The sequence below is a fragment of the Bipolaris maydis genome (genome assembly GCF_028858645.1).
Source record: "Bipolaris maydis strain C4 unplaced genomic scaffold PSV08scaffold_20, whole genome shotgun sequence".
NCBI lineage: Eukaryota > Fungi > Ascomycota > Dothideomycetes > Pleosporales > Pleosporaceae > Bipolaris > Bipolaris maydis.
The window spans coordinates 163,372-184,421 of NW_027093876.1; the positions used below are offsets into that span (position 1 = coordinate 163,372).

The 21,050-nt window shown below is 52.7% G+C and overlaps 5 protein-coding genes across 5 annotated transcripts; 2 read left to right on the plus strand and 3 right to left on the minus strand.

The window, feature by feature from the left end:
* Positions 1-4,881: 4,881 nt before the first annotated feature.
* On the minus strand, positions 4,882-8,530 carry PSV08DRAFT_413304 (uncharacterized protein). The gene is made up of 8 exons (XM_014218132.2): positions 8,215-8,530; positions 7,807-8,163; positions 7,216-7,757; positions 6,305-6,532; positions 6,047-6,170; positions 5,705-5,991; positions 5,590-5,653; positions 4,882-5,536 (listed from the first exon to the last, which is right to left on the minus strand). Exons 1-8 carry the CDS (start codon positions 8,416-8,418, stop codon positions 5,129-5,131), a joined length of 2,214 nt encoding a protein of 737 aa, XP_014073607.2. The 5' UTR covers positions 8,419-8,530; the 3' UTR covers positions 4,882-5,128.
* Positions 8,531-8,716: 186 nt separating this feature from the next.
* Positions 8,717-12,379, plus strand: PSV08DRAFT_413306 (pre-mrna-splicing factor slt11). The gene is made up of 3 exons (XM_066093953.1): positions 8,717-9,987; positions 10,852-11,084; positions 11,143-12,379. Exons 1-3 carry the CDS (start codon positions 8,866-8,868, stop codon positions 12,077-12,079), a joined length of 2,292 nt encoding a protein of 763 aa, XP_065947914.1. The 5' UTR covers positions 8,717-8,865; the 3' UTR covers positions 12,080-12,379.
* A 247-nt stretch (positions 12,380-12,626) lies between these two features.
* PSV08DRAFT_252863 (uncharacterized protein) lies at positions 12,627-13,742 on the minus strand (the record flags this gene model as incomplete). The annotated part of the gene is made up of 3 exons (XM_014218145.1): positions 12,627-13,321; positions 13,365-13,593; positions 13,734-13,742. The coding sequence occupies 3 exons, from the start codon at positions 13,740-13,742 to the stop codon at positions 12,627-12,629; spliced, it is 933 nt and encodes a 310-aa protein (XP_014073620.1).
* Positions 13,743-15,106: 1,364 nt separating this feature from the next.
* On the minus strand, positions 15,107-16,832 carry PSV08DRAFT_385357 (uncharacterized protein; the record flags this gene model as incomplete). Its single annotated transcript, XM_014218164.2, has 1 exon — positions 15,107-16,832. The coding sequence occupies one exon, from the start codon at positions 16,830-16,832 to the stop codon at positions 15,369-15,371; it is 1,464 nt and encodes a 487-aa protein (XP_014073639.2). The 3' UTR covers positions 15,107-15,368.
* A 481-nt stretch (positions 16,833-17,313) lies between these two features.
* Positions 17,314-21,006, plus strand: PSV08DRAFT_212738 (uncharacterized protein; the record flags this gene model as incomplete). The annotated part of the gene is made up of 2 exons (XM_066092101.1): positions 17,314-19,119; positions 19,201-21,006. 2 exons carry the CDS (start codon positions 17,314-17,316, stop codon positions 20,662-20,664), a joined length of 3,270 nt encoding a protein of 1,089 aa, XP_065947915.1. The 3' UTR covers positions 20,665-21,006.
* Between the last annotated feature and the right edge of the window lie 44 nt (positions 21,007-21,050).

The following is a 21,050-nucleotide window of genomic DNA, read 5'->3' on the forward strand; positions in this document are numbered from 1 at the left end:
TGGGTGAACCTTGAGCTTGTCCTTGAAACATCAAGGTCGGCGAGGACCGATGTGTTTTGCGCGCCTTGCTTCCTAGTGTCCGGCAATAACTGCTAGACTGGCCGGCACTTTGCCACGTGCCTGTGGTTGTCTATGCACATAGATATGCCAGAGGTCGACTGTGCCCAAAATGTGGAAGGTGAATCGGTCAATCAAACCCGGCTGCCTGTCCCACCGTAGTGTCAAAGATAAAGCCGAACGGCTCTTACTAGTTTCTGGAAGCGCACCTTAGGATGACATCGGGTAGCGACTGGAATTGGCGTAGTGTTTCATCTAGACGGCAACTACATGCTGGGATACAACGCCTTACGTGCAGCCAGACGCGTGATGGTTCATCTTGATGCAATTCTCAGCCCGTAGCGTAACCCAAAATTGCAATGTCCCCGCGCTCTTGGCAAGCCTTGTATTGATTTACGCCCACGCAGAACTTTGTCAGCTACCCGATGTTATGCCTGACTCCAGAATGTGGTTGACCAAAATGCATCGTCGCTTTTGTAGTAGCGGTATAGTCCATTGATCCCAATTGCAGTCAAATTCAGCACTTACTTACGAACAAGATTACTGCGTGATGACGTCTTTGATCTCAAATGGAGATGGCTGCGAAATGGGCTCTGCAGCCGACACCTGTAGCTGTCTCATCATCTGCGTATCCCTGCGCCTGTGGGTGCTTGTGCCATGTATCTCTTGTGTAGTGTGTGCAAAGATTGTAACAATTGCTGCAACAAAAACAGGGTGTAGTATCCTGGTACAATACTAGTGTAGATCTCGAACAAGAGCTTCCATAAAGGGCAAGAGTTTAGGGCGCTACGATCTGTCATTCGACAGAGCAAGACAAGGTGATAGCACTCTGCTGTGTCATTGGCGGCAAGTTCAACACCCGTTTCTCAAATTGGTAGGTGTTGTGCTGCTTCGTTCATGATGTCGTTATCAACATTTGTCTTTAAAAGGGAATGATCTAGAGCCTATTAGAAGTACAGTAGAAGTATGTAGAAGGTGTGACGATAGAATATCTGGCGTCATTGCAATGCAGTACTTGAGAATTGTTCAATCTATGAGCGATCACCTCGGACCTTGAAGGCGCAATGCTGTTCACCCAGAGTCTACAAGCGCACACGAGCTATCGCACAAGCGAGTACAACACCTGGCTGAGCTTTGTTGCAGACGTGCAACGGAGAGTCTTGGTCGATCATACCCATCTCAAGTAAAGTAAGTAGCGTGGGGGGTTCAGGAACGGGGGTGTTTGCCAGTTGCTTCCCAACATCACAGCATCATTGGGGTATAGCGTGACGACCTCCTCAGTGTTGGTCATGCATCCAAGATGCCCAGGTCAATGTACTCGATGAGTCCAATCGGAAAAACGCGGCACTGTCATGCTCCGGAGACTAATGCTCTCCATATGTGCTGGGTTCAACCTTTGGGATGAATTTTGTAATAGTTTGAGGAACAGTGAAAAATAACGGGTTTTGGCCTTATCGTGAGATGGAGATGATAAGCAATGGCATTTCGAGCGGACTTCGTCCTTATGCCAAGGACGGAGATGCAGTTCACTCTGGCGATGATCAAACCCGGGCAAGTTTACACTGAGCCATACCCAGATCAAGGATCGGTCCAGATACACTTCCTGCACCAAATCATGTGGCATGCCAGATGTAACATAAACACTGGACTACGCGACCGCCAATTCGCTCCAAGTAGCATCTTTGGGGGGTGGCTGGGAGTCACACGCACCTAGTAGAACGAGAAAGTGGTGTCCAGAGCCATGGGACATTCCACGTGTAGAGTAGTTCCAAGTTGTAGTGGTTGTCGAGAGCCATTACACTGGGACTACAAGAGGCGGTGGTCATTTCCCGTCATGGATGAGGTCCGGCTCTGAACCCACCTCCTCTAAAATAGCTGCATGTTGACATAAATCGTCCAATAACTAATCGTCGAGGGGTAATTCACGAGGGTTGAAACTGGAAGTAGCTAATTAGTGCTGATCATGGAGAGTGCCGAGGCTCTGAACGAAGGCATAATCGCAGCCACACCCAACGGGACATAGATCAAATGGGTTAGCAAATGTTTGGACTTGAAATTTGGCCCGATGCCGTTGGGAATCAGCCCATGTTGAAGGCGGGGCAATGGAGCCCAGCACCTGCAACAAGGGTCGTTGAGAAAACCCCTGTGGGGCTGTACTGCGCTCGAGTGGCTGTGAATGTGACCTTGCTGATCCAGCTTTCGCAACCCGTCATACGATTGCGATCTCTTCCTTAGGCAGTCGTAGGAGCGGAGCCGCGTGCACCGGTCGTGGTGCCATTTTGGGATGAACCGCTGTTTTCCCGCCCCCAGGTACCTCGCCCTGTGTCTCTTTCAGAGCCATGTCCGTTAAGCGATCTTGTGGGCCGGAACTCCAGACCCGTCTTCCCTCCCGTTTGCGACGCAGATCACAACTGTTGAACGAGTCAGTTGCGACGGCATGTTGTTGAATTGTCGTCTCTTGAAAGGTGTGGTATCTGGTGACATTGAAGGAGTGATCGAGATTGGGCGTGAAACAAGTTCTAGGCGCCACACAGCTCAAATAGGAAGGACCCTCCATATTATGCGTACCCGGTCCGATAATGGACCATACCTTTCTACACCTACGGCCGTAGTTTGGCGTTGGAAGCACATGCCAGTCTGCAACAACCCCAGTTTCCAAGAAATAACTATCCACGTCCGGTGCATTCGCCCCTGCGATTTCAACAGGCAGCCTTCAGTGACTCCGCGATTTGCCACAATAGGGACATGTTTTCTCGGGCCGATTGGGTGTAGCCTTACTACATATACCACACCAAGGCTACGCGTGTCAAATAGTAACGCGCGTAAGGTGGAGTCAACAGTGTATGTCTTGTATTCGAACCCAAGTAGAGATGGAACACCGTCCAGACTCCGGGTTTTCCCTTGGATGCGGGGTCCTGGGAAAAATCTCGGAATGGAGAAATTTCCCTAGTCGAACGAGCATTCAGGGCGTCTCAAACTTACCTCGGTATCTTCACAGTGATACAGCTGGGCTGGAAAGACAACTTTTCAGAATCCATATCAGGTTGCAGAAGTCACACAGGAACAACAATCTCTCAATTCTGGTAGGGGCCTTTTGAGCCAGAAAAAAAGAACCCAATGTGCGCCCAACAGAAACACGCCGACTCCACTATTCCCACAAAGAAAATAAAGTATGTGGTGGGAAAAACATTCAAGCATGCTCACTTGACCGTAAATGTTGGATTGACTGGGCATCTGACAGTCTTCCATCGATACGAGCACTACTTACTTTCCCCTCATCTAACGCTGCTCTTGACCGCTCCTTCCCCTCCCCCACACGAGACAGTTCGATCACACAGATTCAGTCTCGGAGAACCCTGCAGAAACACACAGGCCTAGACTTCTTCCAACTGCGGGTCTCATTCGAACAGCTTGCCACAAGATCACGGTATCAGACAGTGTGGAACCAACCATGTTTGCGAATTTTTCAACAGATGTGAACTGATCTGACAACACGTAACACTTCTGACTATCTATTCCCCCTAGTCTCCAATCAAGAGAGTTCTGCTTTGCCACAGATCGACTCTAAATCAAAAGCCTTGGCACTACAACTTGACACTGAAGCCTTGCTTGATGAACTCAAAGGCCATATAAGCATACAAAGTTGATTTGGTCTCCGGTTAGATGGTGGACACCATCTCATCCAAGCACAATTGAGCACTTACTATTGAAACTACTAACACTTCTCAACAAAACACGCGTCCTCTCACAGACAAATAGCAATCCCCCTTCCCCCCCCCCCCCCCCCCCCCCCTCCCCAAAATTTTCTTCTCACACACCTGTCCACTGTCTACCTGACCTATCCAGCATTTCCCACCTTCCTGGTGCATATTTCCGCACCACTCCTCATTCACGTCCATGCTCCTGTATACCTACCAATCCTATCGACTGTTCATAACCATCATCACCCCCACCTTCCCTCTTCTCCTCTTCCTTTTCACTTACTTAGGAAAAGTCCCGTAACACCATCCAAATTCACAAAACCATGCATCCACCTACCTCTTTCCCCCTCAATACCCCACAACTAAGCCAAGCATCTGAAACCCCCACACAATACTCTGATATAATGCACCTTGCAGGAAACCGTTGATCTCACAGTCGCTTCTTCAAGATCAAAACGAAAACAGCATACTAATGAAGTGAAACTGCAACAACCCCAAGTACACACAGAATCTCTTGAAAGCCGGGGAGAAACAAGAAAAAGTAAGAGTAAGAACCAAAACCTACATGCGCAATTCCAACTTGCACGAGATCTGAAAAATCACACTCTCTTCCAGGCGAAGAAGAAAATGAACCCAGCATACATCATCGAGACTCATGACAAAATCTATTAGAATCTAAGACAGTTGCATGCAAACCTCTCCACACTACCACCAACATCCGTGATAAACTCGCACAATTTACATATCCACTGCAATTTCTCTTCTGTGGTCCAACGTATGTAAAAGACAATCAGACATAAAAGAATCCTGCTGTAATTTCATCAATGCAAGCTGGTACTTGCACACTCCAAGTTGTAACCCAAAGTCCCCTCCCCCCAAAAAAGGCCAAGATGCTGAAATTTATGCTAAACCCATCAAACTCGTGATATCAACCAACGAAACAAGTTACATCATCATGTTAGCGTAGGTTTTCTAGTCGAATTGTTCGCGTTTCTATATCTTTTAATCCATCCCTTCTAGAGCACATGTAAGATATTCACACTCGTTGTCCACACATAACAAAACACATGGCGAGATACACCCAAAAAAAACACTCCCCTTCAAGACGACGGAGAACAAACAGAGAGGCGAGAGGAAAACCAAATATTCCAAATGTCTTCATCATCTGATCATACAAAATAAAAGATGCCCCGAAAAAGGAACCCCAAAAAAGATTCCCGCGTTTCGAGTCTAAAATCGGGGGCCAGCTATCATCCCTGCCTACGCCAATCCGCCCTCCCCCTAACCATGTTCCATGCGCGATACACACTGAATCAATTGCATACCCAGAGCTATACCTATCAGTTGCAACTAACCACTACTTTCGACATTTATACCCTAAGTAGCTTAGCAGCGTAGTCGGCAATCAGAGTCTCGGTGGGGAAGCTCATCTCCTCGAGCTTCTGAGCGTAGGGAGTGGGGACCTCAGCACCAGTGACCCTAGCAGGGGGAGCCTCAAGGTAGTCAAAGGCGTACTCGCAAGTAAGTGCCATGATTTCGCTTGCGACACCGAAGCTGGGGAAGCCAGACTCGACGCAGAGCATGTGGCCGGTCTTCTTGACGGACTTGACAATGGCTTCAACATCAAGAGGCTTGATGGAGCGCAGGTTGATGACTTCGGCCTCAACACCGTACTTGGACTTGAGTTGTTCGGCGGCGACGAGGGACTGGCCGACGCAGCGGGAGAGGGTGACGATGGTGAGGTCCTTGCCGGGGCGCTCGATCTTGGCCTTTCCGAACTGAGGGTACGGTTAGTATGCTGGTCAGTGGGTAAAAAGGTGGGGTGTCTTACAGGAATGACAAAGTCGTCCCTCTGAACCTCCTCGCTGACAGGGAAAGAGAGACCGTACAGAAGCCTGGCTTACGTTAGCAATTTGCAAACTAACTGCGCAATCAATGTAACCTACTCGTTCTCCAGGACAACGACCGGGTTAGGGTCACGGATAGCAGCCTTGAGCAGACCCTTGGCATCCTCTGCACTGTATGGCGAGACAACCTTCAATCCGGGAATGCTTCCGTACCACGCAGTGTAATCTTGCGAGTGCTGGGCAGCGACACCAGCAGCGAAACCGTTGGGACCACGGAAGGTGATGTTGCAGGGCTGAATACCACCAGACATGTAGTGGGTCTTTGCGGCGGAGTTGATAATCTGGTCAATGGCTTGCATGGCAAAGTTAAAGGTCATGAACTCGCACTGGTATCTCTGTCAGAATTGCTTTTGTAGATCAGGAGAACTTGAAAGTACTTACAACGGGGTGGAGGCCAGCGAGCGCAGCACCGACGGTCAGACCAGCGAAACCAGACTCGGTGATGGGAGAGTCGATTACCCTCTTCTCACCGAAGCGGTCGAGGAGGCCCTTGGTGACCTTGTAACTAGGAAATCCATCAGCACCCGCTTTAGCTTGAGCCCAATTCGAATCGATGGGACATATGCTGCTTCTGATTGCAGCTGTCTCTCGCTCATCGCAGAATTGAATTGTCCGAAATGGGCATGGTGGGTCACATACGCTCCATTGTATTGCGCAACTTCCTCTCCGAGCACAAAGACCTTGTCATTTCGCTCCATCTCCTCGGCCATGGCCTCATTGAGCGCCTCTCGCACAGTCATCTCCTTTTGTCCCGACGCATATCCTCTCCTTGCAATTGACGGTGTCAGGGCAGCGGCGCGGAAAGCAGGTCGGAAAGCGGGCGCCTGTCGTGTCGAGGCAATGAGGCGCGAGGCCGGTCGGAGGAGCCTTGAGGCAGCCATTGTGTGTGATGTGCGGGTTTTGGGGGGTGTGGTGAGGAAATGCCGGAGGCGAGTACTGGCCGCTGAGGCTTCTGGTGGTTGCTGGGGCTGCTGGACAATTTCTTCGGAGGTCGGGGATGCGAATCGTTGGGGCCCTGAACGCGCTAAAAGTCATAAAGCTTCGGGTGGGTCCCCTACTCTCAAGTGCGAGAACACCCGACACTTGACTTCTTCAGCTCCGGCAGCCCTCAACGCCGGGGATTAACACATACGGCGGGGAATAACGCCTCTGCCGGACGGACATGCCAACTTGAATCCCGCACCGCATCTCCATTCCAGACATGCTAATAATAAACACAGCCCTTGAACATTCACTCATCCATCTCCCACGTTCGGTGTCCATTCCAATAGGCGTATTACGTATTTCATTCTCCTCTATCTTCACCACGTTTCGCGTTACCGTCACCTACCCTAGACCTTGCTTTGCTACCAGCTATTATACTATATATATCCGCGTCTCCAAGGCGCGTTGATGTAAATGCTAGGAGATTGCTCTCCTACATGGAAAGATGAAACAAAAATGCCCGCGACCAACCAGGCCTAAGATGCGAAACGAATTCTAATGCAAGGTGAAGCAAGAAAGGAAAAAAAAATTAAGCATCCGCTGGTTTCCTTCCGACCATGAGGTACATGGGTGTGAAAAGCTTCTCGCGGCCACCGGCAACAAGGCAGTCAGCGGCCAGGGCAAGACTGTCGGCGGTCTTCTGAGTGCCCTTGGGGGCAAGACCAATTGTCTCAAGGCAACCAACGAACCTGTGGACGAGTCCACGTCCAACCTTGGTCATACGAAGGATGGTGGGGATGTCGCCAAGGGTGCTGATGTACTTGAGCTGACCAGACAGAGGCCAGTACCATGGGTAAGGGTCGTCCCTCTCAGCCAAATCCTCGTGGTGCTCCATGACGAAACCAGCCGCCTTCATGGCAGCGAGCGCAACCTCAACCTTCTCCATGTTGGAGATACCATCACCAATCTCGATACCAAGGCGGATCTCGCGGTGGTGAGGGTTGTCGTTATCGTACTTGTCGGTCATGAGCCACTCGTATACACCAAAGACACCGCCGGGCTTGAGGACGCGGAAAATCTCGCTGTAGATGCCCTCGAGCGACGGTGCGTGGACGGTAGCTTCGATGGCGTAGACGGCATCGAAGGAGTTGTCAGGGAAGGACATTTGCTGGGCGCACGTTAGTGGGGAATAGTACTAGGCGTCAGGCAATGCTTACCATAAAGTCACCCTTGACGAAGTTGAGCTTGTGTGAAAGACCCTCCTTCTCGGCGTAGGCAGTCGCACGCTCAATCTGGTAGTCGTTGTTGTTCAGGCCAGTGACGTTGACACCAGCGAACTTGACAATCTCGCGCGCAGGTCCACCAACACCACACCCAACGTCGAGAACGCGCATGTTGTCCTGGAGGTTCATCTTGTGGGCAAGGTAGTGCTCGTGACGGGCAATTGCCTGGTAAAAGGACTCGCCGTAGGCATAGCGACAGAAGTGGAAAGACTGGCCCCAACCATACTCGTATAGATCGGTAGCAAGGTTGTAGTAATGCCTGGTGAGGGTGGCGTACTCGTCTCGTCGTTCCTGTCACACGTTAGCCTACATGCTAGTGTTTAGGAGCCACCTGTTGCATACCTTGCGAGTCTCCTCGGTCTCGTCCTTTGCCGCCTTGTTGTCCCAATGCTTGAAGTACTCGTCAACGGCGGCTTGCTGAGCAGCCTTGTCCTTGCCGAGCATGGCCGTCATGCCACCGCGAGACTTTGCAGTCTGGCCGTGCATGGCCTTGTTAAACTCGGCATCGCGAGTATGGTCCTCCTTCTCAAGCGCAACGGGAGACATTGTAGATATTAGAAGGGATATAAAGAGTGATGTAAAAGTGGAACAGATGAAAGCGGGTGTCGGAGAAGCAATTCCAAAGGCGAGGACCCTGGAAACTTTATAAGAACGCAATGCTGGAGGGAAAGAGCGGTATGGGTAGGCAGGGTGGACAAATTCAAAGGGGGGAATCTGCAGTCGGCCAATCACAGCGCACTCTGTACGCGGTCTGGTCAACGGCACTAGCGGCTGCCCCCTCGTGGCGCGTGAAAGCCAAGCCTGGACATTTGTTCCTAGCGCCACTCCACCAACCTTGCTCATCAATCTTCGCCGCCCGTCGTCGCAATCAATCATCGCTGCGACCCACTCTCACGTACACAACGCCTGCTGATACGCTCATTGCCATCGCCAGAGTAGATTGCCGCAAGACATTCTCAATAATCACGACTGCTTGCGCGCTCCTTGCCCGCCATGCCGCCCCAGATCAAGAGCGACTTGAACCGCAGCGGCTGGGAGACGACTGACTTTCCGTCCGTCTGCGAAAAATGTCTGCCCGATAACCCCTATGTGCAGATGCTCAAGGAGGACTATGGCGCCGAGTGCAAGATTTGCACGCGACCCTTTACCATCTTCCGCTGGAAGGCCGACCGCACCTCCCGACAGAAGCGCACCAACATCTGCCTGACATGCGCGCGTCTCAAGAACTGCTGCCAGCACTGTATGCTGGATCTTTCGTTTGGTCTGCCCATTGTTGTCCGTGACGCGGCGCTGAAGATGGTTGCACCTGGCCCGCAGAGCGACATCAACCGACAATACTACGCGCAGGAACACGAGAAAGAAATCGAGGAGGGACGGGGAGCCATGGAAGCCTACGAAAAGACCGACGAGAAGGCGCGTGATCTTTTGAAGCGCCTCGCACAGAGCGAGCCATACTACAAGAAGCAACGACGGTTAGAGGCCGAGGCGGGCGAGAGCAGCGGACAAAAGGCGTTGCCAGCGCCCGGCGGTAGTGGTAGCGGAGGTGCAAGTGCAGGTGCGAGCCGCGAGAGCAACCACATCCCCGGACCCATCAGAACCCGAGACTCTCGCGGTCCTTCTGCACGAGGAGGTGTACGGCCAGGACGAGGAGGTCGCATGGGAGGTCCAGCCGCAGAGCCGAGTCCGCAAGACTGGCTACCACCTTCTGACCCCAACGTTGCATCGCTCTTTGTCACTGGTGTAGAGGACGATCTGCCAGAACACGAGATCCGCAAGCACTTTACACAATATGGCCAGCTCCGGTCGCTGGTTTGCTCGCACCGAGCGCACTGTGCATACGTCAACTACGCCAAGAGAGAGGATGCAGAGACTGCGGCAGCATCTCTCAAGGGCAAGGTAGTTATCAAGGGTTGCCCGATGCGAGTCACTTGGGGCAAGCCGAAGCAGCTGGACAGCCTGGACCAGAATGTCAGGATGCAATACGCAAAGGAAGGGCGTCAAGTGGCTGGATCATCGCGACGGGCCGCTGCCGCTTCTCAAGCCGCCATTGAGGCTGGTCCACAGAGCAGTCTTGACAGCATGGTCATTGCGCCGCCACCCGGTGCCGACGATGAAGTCCAATATGCCAGTCTGGCAGGCAACTAAACTAGTTTAATATTTCCTTGCATTGGGACGGCGTTTTGCGATGCGCGGATTGCATGCATGGGTATCACGATTCAATTTGTTATGGATAAAAAGCCTAGGACGAGCAGCACTTTGTTCCGCCTAATGTAGTTTTTCCCTTTCCCTTTTTGATGTCCTCGTTATCGCCTCGTTCGGTGTGCTCATGTATCCGTAGTTCTATAGATTGTTAGCCGGGAGGCGCCAATGCCAGCGATGTTGTATATTGCATACTGTATTTGCCATCTGGGTCCTCCGCTTGGCCCTGCACTACGTTCTCGCGCAGGAACTTGGACACCTCTTCTGCATGTACCAAAGACTTTTGCAGCTCCTCGCTTCCAATGCGCAGATTGCGATTTGACTCAAAGGTCTTGCGGACCTCTGCGCGGGCGGCCACGAGTGTGTGAGTGTCGCCTATCGCTGTGAGCATGTTTTCAAAATACAGTGAAGTGTCCGTACCTTGGAAGGCGATGCGCGCAGACCGCAGCAGATTCCGGTAAGCTGCCAATGCCATGGTGTGTTGACGTGAGAGTTGAATGGATAGCAAATAACGAGGGCGCGGAGGTCCGCAAAGAAGATTAATTGCACGTGATGCTGTCTTTCGGGAAGATCCCTGTCGTCGATCCAACAGTTGCGTCGGCGCTGATGTCAGGCCTCACAGAGGTCCACACACGAGCACGCACAACTGGCCTCTACAGTACAAATCGAGCTCCCACGCCGGGCTTCGATCTGCCACTGAGTCACCATGGTGTCTTTCTGGCCCTGGAAGGTGACTATCCTCTCTCACTACCTCCCGCTTTCTCACGCTAACGGCAACAGGGCAGCGAAGACGCCGCGTCTTTTGAGAGAACACTCAACGCCCTCACTGGCAAGATCAACAGAGCCGCCGCGCGAAATGACAAACAGAAGCAGCTTGCGCGCCGCGCGCGTGTCATGTGGACGCTATATGCTGGCTTTGCATATATTCTGATCGCCGTCGTCCTCACTTTTGTCACTGGCTGGCAGAATTGGGGTCCCATTGAGGGGTCTGTTGTCGCGGGCGGCCCACTACTGTACGTCCCACCTTTGGAGCCGTTAACGCGTCATATCTGGCTAACCACCGTGCCGCAGCATCTACGGTCTACGCTATGCGCTCATGAGCTACTTTGACTACCGCATTCGGAACACGGAGCATTACCTCGAAAAGTTGGATAAGGAGCGCGACGCCACTATCGAGCGTCTAAAGGAGGCCACAAAGTACAACTCAACGCAGCAACTGCTGGAGAAATACGGTGGTGCTTCGCCAAAGCCAAAAGAGTCGGTTCAGGATGAGGATGACTCTCCTGCTCGCAGCAGGTCAAGGGGACCCCAGAAGCCGCTACCGCCGCCAGGTCCACGCACTGGCATAGCTCCTCCGCCTACTGCAAACATCCACCGACCTCAGCCTCCCCAGCTTCCGACAACTCCGCAACAGGTGCCTTCGATTGTGACACCTCCACCTCCGCCATCGCTGCCTCCCCTCAATGCTCCCGGTGCTGAATTTGCATCCAATGCCTTTGAATCTCATCTGAACAAGCAGCAGCAGCAGCAGGAACCTGCCATACAACCCCCTACAGTCCCTGAAACCCACTGGTACGACCGTATTCTCGATGCCCTGCTCGGAGAAGACGAGACGCAGGCTAAGAACCGCTTCGCCCTAATCTGCACAGAATGCCGCCTCGTCAACGGCCAAGCACCCCCCGGCGCGCGTACACTGGAAGACGTCGGCCGCTGGCGCTGTGGCGGCTGTAGTGCATGGAACGGCAAGGAAAAGGTCCGTGAAGACGATGTTACACGCCTAGTCAAGGGCTGGGAGGCTGAACGCCGTGCGAAAAGCGAGGCTCATCTCCGCACGCAGAGTCCGGACGGAGGTATCGATTCCGACAATCGAGAGACGGAAGATGATGGCATTATGATTGGGGCTGACGAGGGGCTGGGCGTTCACGTTCCCACCGAGAGTACCGAGGATGATGATGCACCAAGGGCAAGGGTTACGAGGAGTAAGTCGAGGGGAAAGGCGAGGAAGTGAGAACTTGAATTCCAACGTGCATGATGGGGATTTTTCCTTTTTTTTCTTAGTTATTTTTTTCTTTCCTGTCAAAAATGGAGGGGATCGACTGCAAGACTAGCGCACAATGGCGGGGATGTATAAGGTATTTTTTTTATATAGGGTTAACCCGGCGGTTAGCCCTAGTCCTTGCAGTCTCCCCCTTTTTTTCCGTTCCTTTTTGTTGTGTTTGTAAAACTATGAAAGTCCTTTTGTTTTTGTCCATATCTAGAAACGGGGGGGAAGGGGGGTATCACTCCATGAAAACTCTTTTCCATGGTATTCACTGATAACCTTTTTTTTTTCGTCTTAAAAGTGTCGACTCTCTCCTTCTCTCCCACGAACAGTCTGTATACATCCCTCAACCAGATACCCCCCCATATTCCTATTAAATTTCCTCCTCACCCTCCTCCATCTCCCACCCCCCAAATAAGAATGAAAACAAAAAGTCAAATCACGCCAACATAGGAAACCCCAGCCATATCAAGCCTCTGACACAAAACAATCTCGAAATCAATCGCCCGATGACTCAATCATCACTCCACTCCTCGACCAAAAACCTACAGTGCACATTCCAATATTCCCACATAACGCGCCTTGTCTCATTCATCTCCAGCTCCTCTTCTTCCTCTCCCGCCGTGGCAGCAGCGGTAATAGTCAGGTACGCAGTGCTATTCCGTCCATCACCCACCACCACTGATCCTTTTGGCTGTTCTGGGTGCGACTCAGCGAGGGGCATGGGGGTGGTGGTGGTAGAGGAGGAGGGCGGTGCTGGGGTTGGGCGAAGGGCGGTTGTGGTAGTTGTGGTGGATTTGGGGCGAGGAGGGGCGGGAGCTCGTTTTTGGAGTTTTGTTGGGGTAGAAGGGGTGGTGGTGGTTGTGTTAATTTTATGGGTGGGCTTTTTGGAGAGGGAGAGGTGGCGGGAGAGGTTGGGAATGCTGCTGGATTTGGTGGTTAGGGGTATGCGGGTGCGGTGGGCGGTGGGTGCTGTGGTGTTTGTGGGTTGGGAAGTGGGTGACTTTTCTGTGCAGCGGAAGGGGATTATGCGGGACAGGTCTACGCTTGTGGCTTTTCGGGGAGGGGGAGAGGTGCTGGATGGAGGTGTTGTGGGGGGTTTGGGACATGTGGTGATGGGAAGCTTGTTAAGCCATGTACGTAGCCATGCAGATTTTGCGACTCCTGTGTCTTCTTTTGTTGAATGACATGTTGCAGAACGATCTTTTGCTGTGCTTTTGTAAGCCTGGATTCTATTGCTGTGGTGGATTACCAGCACCTTGGGTACTCATGGCAGCATTTCTATTCTTCTTCCGAAGAGTGTTTCTCTTCTTTAGCGGTGCATTTGTTCGTGTAGTGTCATAAGCAAAGGCCGTTCGTCCTTTCTGAGCATTAGGATTGGCATGTCCTCGCGAGGGTCGCGGGATAGGGCAGCTGTTACCGCGCCTTGTGCTGTGCTCAAATTGCCTTTCGATTTTGCATAGGGTGCAAATTTTGCGGACCTAATGATCTAGTCAGTAGTTCCTAATAGAACCGTTGAGTAGATGGTAGATATGATAATCATCTACACCGAGGTATAATGACATTTGAATCTCATAAGACAATGTATCATCAACTCTGGGGACGCAGATCCAGTACTTACACGCTCCATGTTGATTGTCGTACCGCGCCGCTTGACAATGTCGCTAAGATGCTGAGAGACTGGTCGTCCGAACAAGAAAACAGTAGCTTGGGCAATAGTGATCGTGTATAGAAAGGGTTCCTAACTGTCATTTCCTGTAATACACAAGCATCTTCACACCCTGTGCGGGGAAAGCGACAACTGCCGGAACAGGGTCGATGGAGGGTCTGCACCGGTATCATCAAAGAGACATCATCATGCACTATGAGAAAAGACAACCCAAGTACTGCACTAGAACCAACTCCATTTCCCCATTTCCATGGTTTCTTACACAATGGAAGGTCTGGACCTTGCAAATGCTTCAGTTGAAATTGTCCAAGTTTCGGTTGAGACTGGCAGCTTCACTTTCGACTCGACTTGGAAGCGCCCTATAGAACTTTGACTGCTTCCCCAAGAGTTCACCGGCCTCGTTTTAACGTTGGACAAGAAGCTCCTCGCATCTGGGCTGGCGGTTGATGAGCTTTTTCTGTTCTTGCCATATGAACTTCAGGTCCTTTTCTATAATCTTTCTTCCTTCCATCCATTCATTGGTATACTCTGTCTCCCAAATGAGCTCCATTATCTTCTTCAATGACGGCCAGATGATTTTGCTCCAGCAAGAACAGCATTAAGGCGTTATGCACAATCTGTACGCTGTGGTTTGTTGGTAAGGTTTTGAGCAACTTGTTAATCTCGTCGCAAGTGCATTTGTGCTGCCTGATGCGTTCATGGGCTTCGTCTAATGAATTCTTCTCTGCTTTAATAATATTGACTTCCTGTTCTTTCATCTTCTGCCACTCAGCATGTGCAACCTTGAGCCCATGTCTGCAATTTCCGATCTCCTGTACGATGAGTGTTTTCAGTTTGTTGCACAGAGTTGAGATGTTGACTGGGTGTTGAACTGGAAGGAGTAGTGGTTTCCAGTGATATAACCGTGTTGTGTGATGATGAAGGCGAAAGTGAAGATGGGGATGGAATCCGTTTGGTCTTTGGCTGTCATCGTCCACACTGATGAAATTCGTCCCGATATCCTAGCATCGGAGTTTAAGTTCTTGAGCATGCAATGAGGTCAGTAAACAAGTTGAATGAAGAAATGTGAGAACGGTTAATGTCAAGAGCTGGCAGCGACGCTAGCGACGTAATGGTTGTGATTACCACAAAAACACAGGGAATGAGTTAATGGCAACTTTTCAGGAAGGCGCATCTATACCACTGCCTTCTTAATGCAACGACATGCAGAGGACAAGGATTAGGTACCATCAAGTCCAGAGGCTACAAGTCTCAAGTAGGCGTATGGCATCACGCGCATGATTGGATTTAACATTCGAGTCGAGTAGATCTACATAAACTAATAATTCCTCAGTTCACCACATGTCACCTCATACAACATACATCAGCACATGGACGTAAACAAATACAATAACAAGTCGCTGCGTCGTCTGATAGCGCAGCTAGAAGGGTATCCCGAAACAAAAACAAAGCACAAATACAAAACCAGCTGCCAGGTGCAAATCCGAATCGCTCGCTTGCCCGTTGTCGCCATAATCATGAGTGTTCGTGAAGACTTAATAATAAATGCCCTGGCACACAAAAAAGGTCAGGAACAGTTCGTATCTTTCACTCGCGCAACAAACCACCAATGCCAAGACCTACACCTTGATCGACGCGTCCGCGCTTTGGCGGACTGGTCTGATTTCGCAAGTCCGCTGTTGATGGCATGCGGCCCCTCTTGAGCTCGTTTGCGCGAGTCAAGCCATGGCCCTTTTTGACCTGGCCGAAGATTTTGCTCTGCACAAGATTCGAAGGCTGCGAGGCCGGTGCAGACATGATGCCCTTTGCTGGGGGCGGTTGTTGCAGCAGGCTTCGTGCCATCTGGCTCGCTTGAGATTCCGGCACCTGGTCGTCTTCTCGGTCTGTGAAAGCCTCTTCTTCGTCAATGCTCGAGGCAGTGATGGTCGAATTGCTGCTCTGGCGCCGGATGCTTTCGGGCTTCTGCTGGTAGTGGACTGGGGGTGCTGACTGGGGAATGGTGGTTGGCGCAAAGAGGGGCGGTGTGCGAGGCACCTCGGCACGGGGGAAGGCAGCTCTCTGGTTGGGTGTTTGAGGCAGTGATGACATGGATTGTGCACCTCGCTGGTGACTGAAGCGTGCCCTTGGCGCCTGCACTCTGTTGGGAGTCGAAGGAGCCGTGGACGCGTCTTGGCTGAGCATCTTGTCGGCCAACAACAGAGCCTCAAAGTTGCTCTGGCTCCTGTTTTGCTGAGAGAGCGGGGGAGGCGGAACGCGATTGAGACGGTTTCTTGGAGTGGGCTGTGCGGGAGTGCCAAAGGTAGAGCGGGGCGAGGATTGCTCGATTTGCTCCAGCAGAGGGGCAATGTGGTCGCGGTTGTTGCGGATTCTCGTCTTGAGCCGGTCGTTTTCCTCGATGAGACTTGCCAGCTCGCCCTCGCGGTGCTCAGTCAAGCGCTTCTGCTGCTCCAGCATCTCTCGCAGCTCGTCGTTTTCGCTCTGGAGGACTTGGTTCTGGCGGGTCAGTTCAGAGACCATGACGGCATTGGCCGCGTTGGCCGAGTCCTGGTACGTCTGTTCTGGCGCGGCCATTGTGGCACGACGCTTCTCCTCGGCTTGCTGCAGCACGTCGAGCTCGCGCTGGGCCATGGCCAGCTCGACAGCCATGCGGCTCGCGGCTTCTTGGCTCTCCATGACGGCCATGTTGTGCTGCAGCTTGTAGTGGGCTGCCGAGAGTCGCATATCGCGCAGTGCGCTGGACAGGCTGTTGACCATGGCCCTCAGTTCCTGGACAGAGGCACTGTTGACCTGGTCCTGGGGATACAGGCCCGCGCCCAAGTCGGCCAGGGCAGACGCCTGGTCAGGCAGCTTGGTCGTGGGCGGGGGAGAGGTGAGCTGGGGAGTGGGGGGAGAAGGCGTCCGCATTGCCGCGCGAGCAGCGGGCGCCTGTGAGGACGAGGGGGGCGGCGTCATCGAGGACGTGGTGCGGGGGGCGGGCGAGGCCAGCTTGGCGGTGGTGCCTGGCGACGCGGGCTGGTGGTGGTGTTGAGGAGCGTGTTGGTGGGCGTCCATTGCGGCGCGGGAGCGCGACTTGTGCGTGTGTGGAGAAGGCGAGGACGGCGTCGGGGCGCGCTGTGGGCCGCGTGCGGTGGCGGGCAAGGAGTCGCAGGCGGTGGTGAGGGTGAAGGAAGGGCAAAATGGGCCGTGGTGGCAGACGTGTCGTGGGCGGCCGCAGCGTCGCGGGCCCAGTGCTGGCTGCCTTGGTTGCAGTGCGCGCAGGCGGCGCTAGGCCCAAACGGCCGCCATGTCGATAAAACACAGACAGCAGCGTGTCGGCTGGGCAACCGCGCCCTCCCGTTCACGCTCAGACTGGCTGCTGCGCCCGGCGCGGAGAATAACTCTGGCCCCAGCCAATTTGTCTTGTCGCCACACGATCCTCGACCCTCGCTCCCGGCCGGGCGTGCCTCTAGCTCCTTTGTCTGTCGATGCGAGTCTGCATGAACGCCTGCGGAACCCCTAGGCGTGAGCGTGACATCCTGTAGCGCCCAACACCATGGACCAGTCTTCGTCAACCCGCCCCTCGGGCATCCCCAGGCCCGCCCCCGCCTCTCGTCTGCCCGTCCTGCGCCAGTCGGCCAGCCAGTCGCAGCTGCGTGCCACCCCCTCGACCGAGCAACTGCGCAAGAAGCCCTCCTTGGCCTCCATCTCGCGCCCAACCGCCTCGACCCTGCAGAAGAAGACATCCAGGGCCTCGCTCGTCCTCCCCAACGGCCTCCCTCCTCCTGCTGCTGCTGCCGCCCCCTCGATTGCCGCGCCCCCGAGTTCAACCCCAGGACGGACCCCCTACTCCTCTTCCCGTAGAGTCAGCGGCATCCCCAACTTTGGCCAACGCCGCACCTCGACTGCTGCCTCGAGCGCTTCCTCCAACCACAGCGATGCTTCAGCCTTCAAGAAACCCCTGGCCCGGCCTGTCTCGTCCCAGCCCAAGGAATCGTCACGTCCAGCCTCGTCTTCTGTTCCTGGCGGTCCGGAAGACACATTGGGCCGCCTGGAAGGCTTCAGGTCCGCCTCAAGGGCATCTTCGCGCGCCAGCTCACGGGCAGCACACCATGAAAGCGACGCGGAACACGAGGCCGCCGTCTCAGACGGCTCGGACCAGCAGCGGCCCTCACTTTCGGAAAGAACCATAGAGAGTCTATCGCAACTCCCATCTTCACCAGCACCAAAGAAGGGAAGGCGCAGATCGAGCTTCTTCAACAGTGACAACAGCATGCCGCCACCGCTACGCCCGGCGTCGGCCACGTCCAACGGAAGCAGGCCATCGACCAGCGATGGCTCGCAACAGACCATCCCAGGGACTCCAAAGAGACTTGCTGTCCCGCCTACCAACAGAATGTCCATGACATCCCCAGGCAAGCGGAGTGCGAGTGCCAATGTCATTTCATCAGCTGTGACGCCTACCAGACAAACATCCCTTGTGCGCTCCGCGTCAACCGTTAAGAAGCAGCCACTATCGGCAGCCCACAATCTCCAAGATACACCCAAGCCGCGTTTGATGGCCAACACCAAGAATCCGGCTGCCCGCACTCCGAGAACCCGGGCGTCCCTCGGCAACATGTTTGCACAATCAACGTCGCCTCCCGGTACTGCCGTCAGTTCTCCAGTCACAAGTCACGAGACACCAGTGAAAAAGACACCAGACACCGTTCGGAGGGTCGCCAGCTCTTCAGCAGCTCTGCGAGACCATATTGCAAAAGCTAAAGCGGCAAAGAAGCCAGACATTGCTCCGGCACCCGTCGAAGCATCGCCAAAGGCTGCGAGCTCCTCAAATGCCTTGAGAGAACAGATTGCAAAGGCTAGGGAAGCTGCCAAGCGAGCAAGGGCCGAGCCCGTTAGGAACAGTACACCCCCTTCGGATGTCATTATTCCCGATCCAGCCGAAATTGCAACTTTCGACTTTGGTCTCAATGAAGACCCTTTTAACCAGCGCGCCAAGGGCGGCGCCTCTGTTCTGCGTCGGCGTATCGATACTGCTCGTGGAGATGGCCGCCTGAACATTGCTGCAATGGGCCTTAAAGAGATACCAGATGATGTATTATCAATGTATACTTATGATCCCGACGACACAAAGGTGGCGTGGGGCGAGGTCGTAGATCTTACTTCTATTCTTGCTGCGGATAATGAGCTTGAAATTATCCCAGACAGCATGTTTCCCGATGTTACAGTCGAAGACATGATTGACTCCGACGAGGCGGGTCCTCAGTTTGGTGGAGTCCAGAATATTGACTTGCACGGCAACATGCTTCAAGAGCTGCCCATGGGCCTGAGACGACTTACACAGTTGTCCAAACTGAACCTTGTAAGTTTTTCCTCAAGCCGGCGGGGTTCTCCTCCATCTGGCTCCACTTGTGTATTGTATGAAAGTGCTAACAATGCCCAGTCAAGGAACAAACTGTCCATGGAGGTATTTGACATTATTGCCCAAATACCCACTCTTCGGGAGTTAAAGCTAGCCGAGAACAACCTGGAAGGTCCCTTGTCACCAGCGCTGTGTGATCTTACGGCATTGGAGATTCTGGAACTGCAAGCAAATAAGCTAGATAGCCTCCCCAGTGGCTTCGAGCGCTTGACCCAACTCCGTACGCTTAATGTAACCGACAACCAGCTCCGCAGCATTCCCTCCGAGGTTTTCTCTTCCGCACTCATTGAGCTGCACGCATCTAAGAATCGCCTCGAGGGTGCTTTCTTTTCCAGAAATTCTGTAACGCATCTGCAAGAACTGCACGTGGCCCAGAACTCTCTTACGTCGCTATGCGAAGACGACTCAATTGATTTGCCCGCACTAAAAGTCTTGAATATCTCTATCAACCGATTTACCTCTTTGCCTGCAGTATCGGGTTGGAGCAATCTCATCACTCTACTAGTGGGAGAGAATAAACTCACAGCTTTGCCAGAAGGTTTCACCGCCCTTCAGCAGCTCCGTACTGCGGATTTTACTGGCAACGACATAACCCAGCTTGACGAAAAGATTGCACTTATGGAGAGTCTTGACCACCTTACTGTGGCTGCCAACCCTCTGCGTGATAGAAAATTCCTTTCCATGGGTACAGACGACTTGAAGCGTGACTTGGCCTCCCGGTTGCCAGCTGATGATCTCCCTGCCGAGGGTGATGAAGAATTTGTAAATGGAGATGCTCAAGAACCTCAATCCAAATGGGAACTTACCCCCTCTGGCACTTTGGATCTAGCAGGCAAGGATATGGACGAGCTTGAAGTTGACGATGCTACATCAGAAGTTCTTGTTAATGGCTTACGTCAACTCCAACTGCAGCGCAATAAGTTTATCGCTATCCCGCCTGTTGTTGGAACTTTTCAACACCTCACTGTTCTTGATCTTTCCAGGAACGCCATTGGAGTTGCATTGTCAGCGCCGCTTGAGCTCGCTCAACTTCGCGATCTTCGTCTCGCTAGCAACAAGCTGACAAGCTTGACACCACTGACGGCCCATCTCACAGCACCGCACCTTGTCACCTTGGACGTTTCAATAAATCGGCTGAGTGGTGCTCTGCCTACCCTTCACACCTCATTCCCGTCGCTCACCACTCTGTTGGCATCAGACAATAAGATTTCAGAGGTCTCTGCTGAAAGTCTGACGAACCTGAGGATTGTGAACCTTGGAAACAATGACATTGACCGCTTGGAGCCACGTATTGGCTTGCTCCAAGGCACTCTGACTGGCTTCGAGGTTGAAGGAAACAAGTTCAGGGTACCCAACCGACAAGTCCTACAAAAGGGTACAGATGCCGTTTTGACATGGCTTCGAGACAAGATACCAAGAGAGAGTTGGAAGAGTACTGACAGTGCCGGTACTGAATTCTTCGATGCTGATGATGGTGGCTTTTAGGTTTATCGGTTGGTATGTTAGACTAGAGCAGCAGGTTTTGGGAAAACAAGGCAGGTGTCTCTATGGGAGAGTCATTCTCTTTGACTATATTCCAGGTATTTTGTAATACTTTCATGTAGATATTTGCCCCATGGTAAAGGGTTTGGGAGGATTTTCTTGTAGACTTCTTCCTTGGTATATTTTCTTACTTTTCCTCCCTCACTTCTTTTTCTTTTCACACTTGCTATTTATATACTCGCGTGTCAAATGGGGGAATTGCTACAATGGCCGTATGGTGTTTGTTGTAAAATTAGTCATGGCGATAGGATTACGCAGAAAAATGCACAGCCCTATATCCTTTTAGAATGCAACTCGATAAAAACAAATTCGACTAATGGGTGATCACC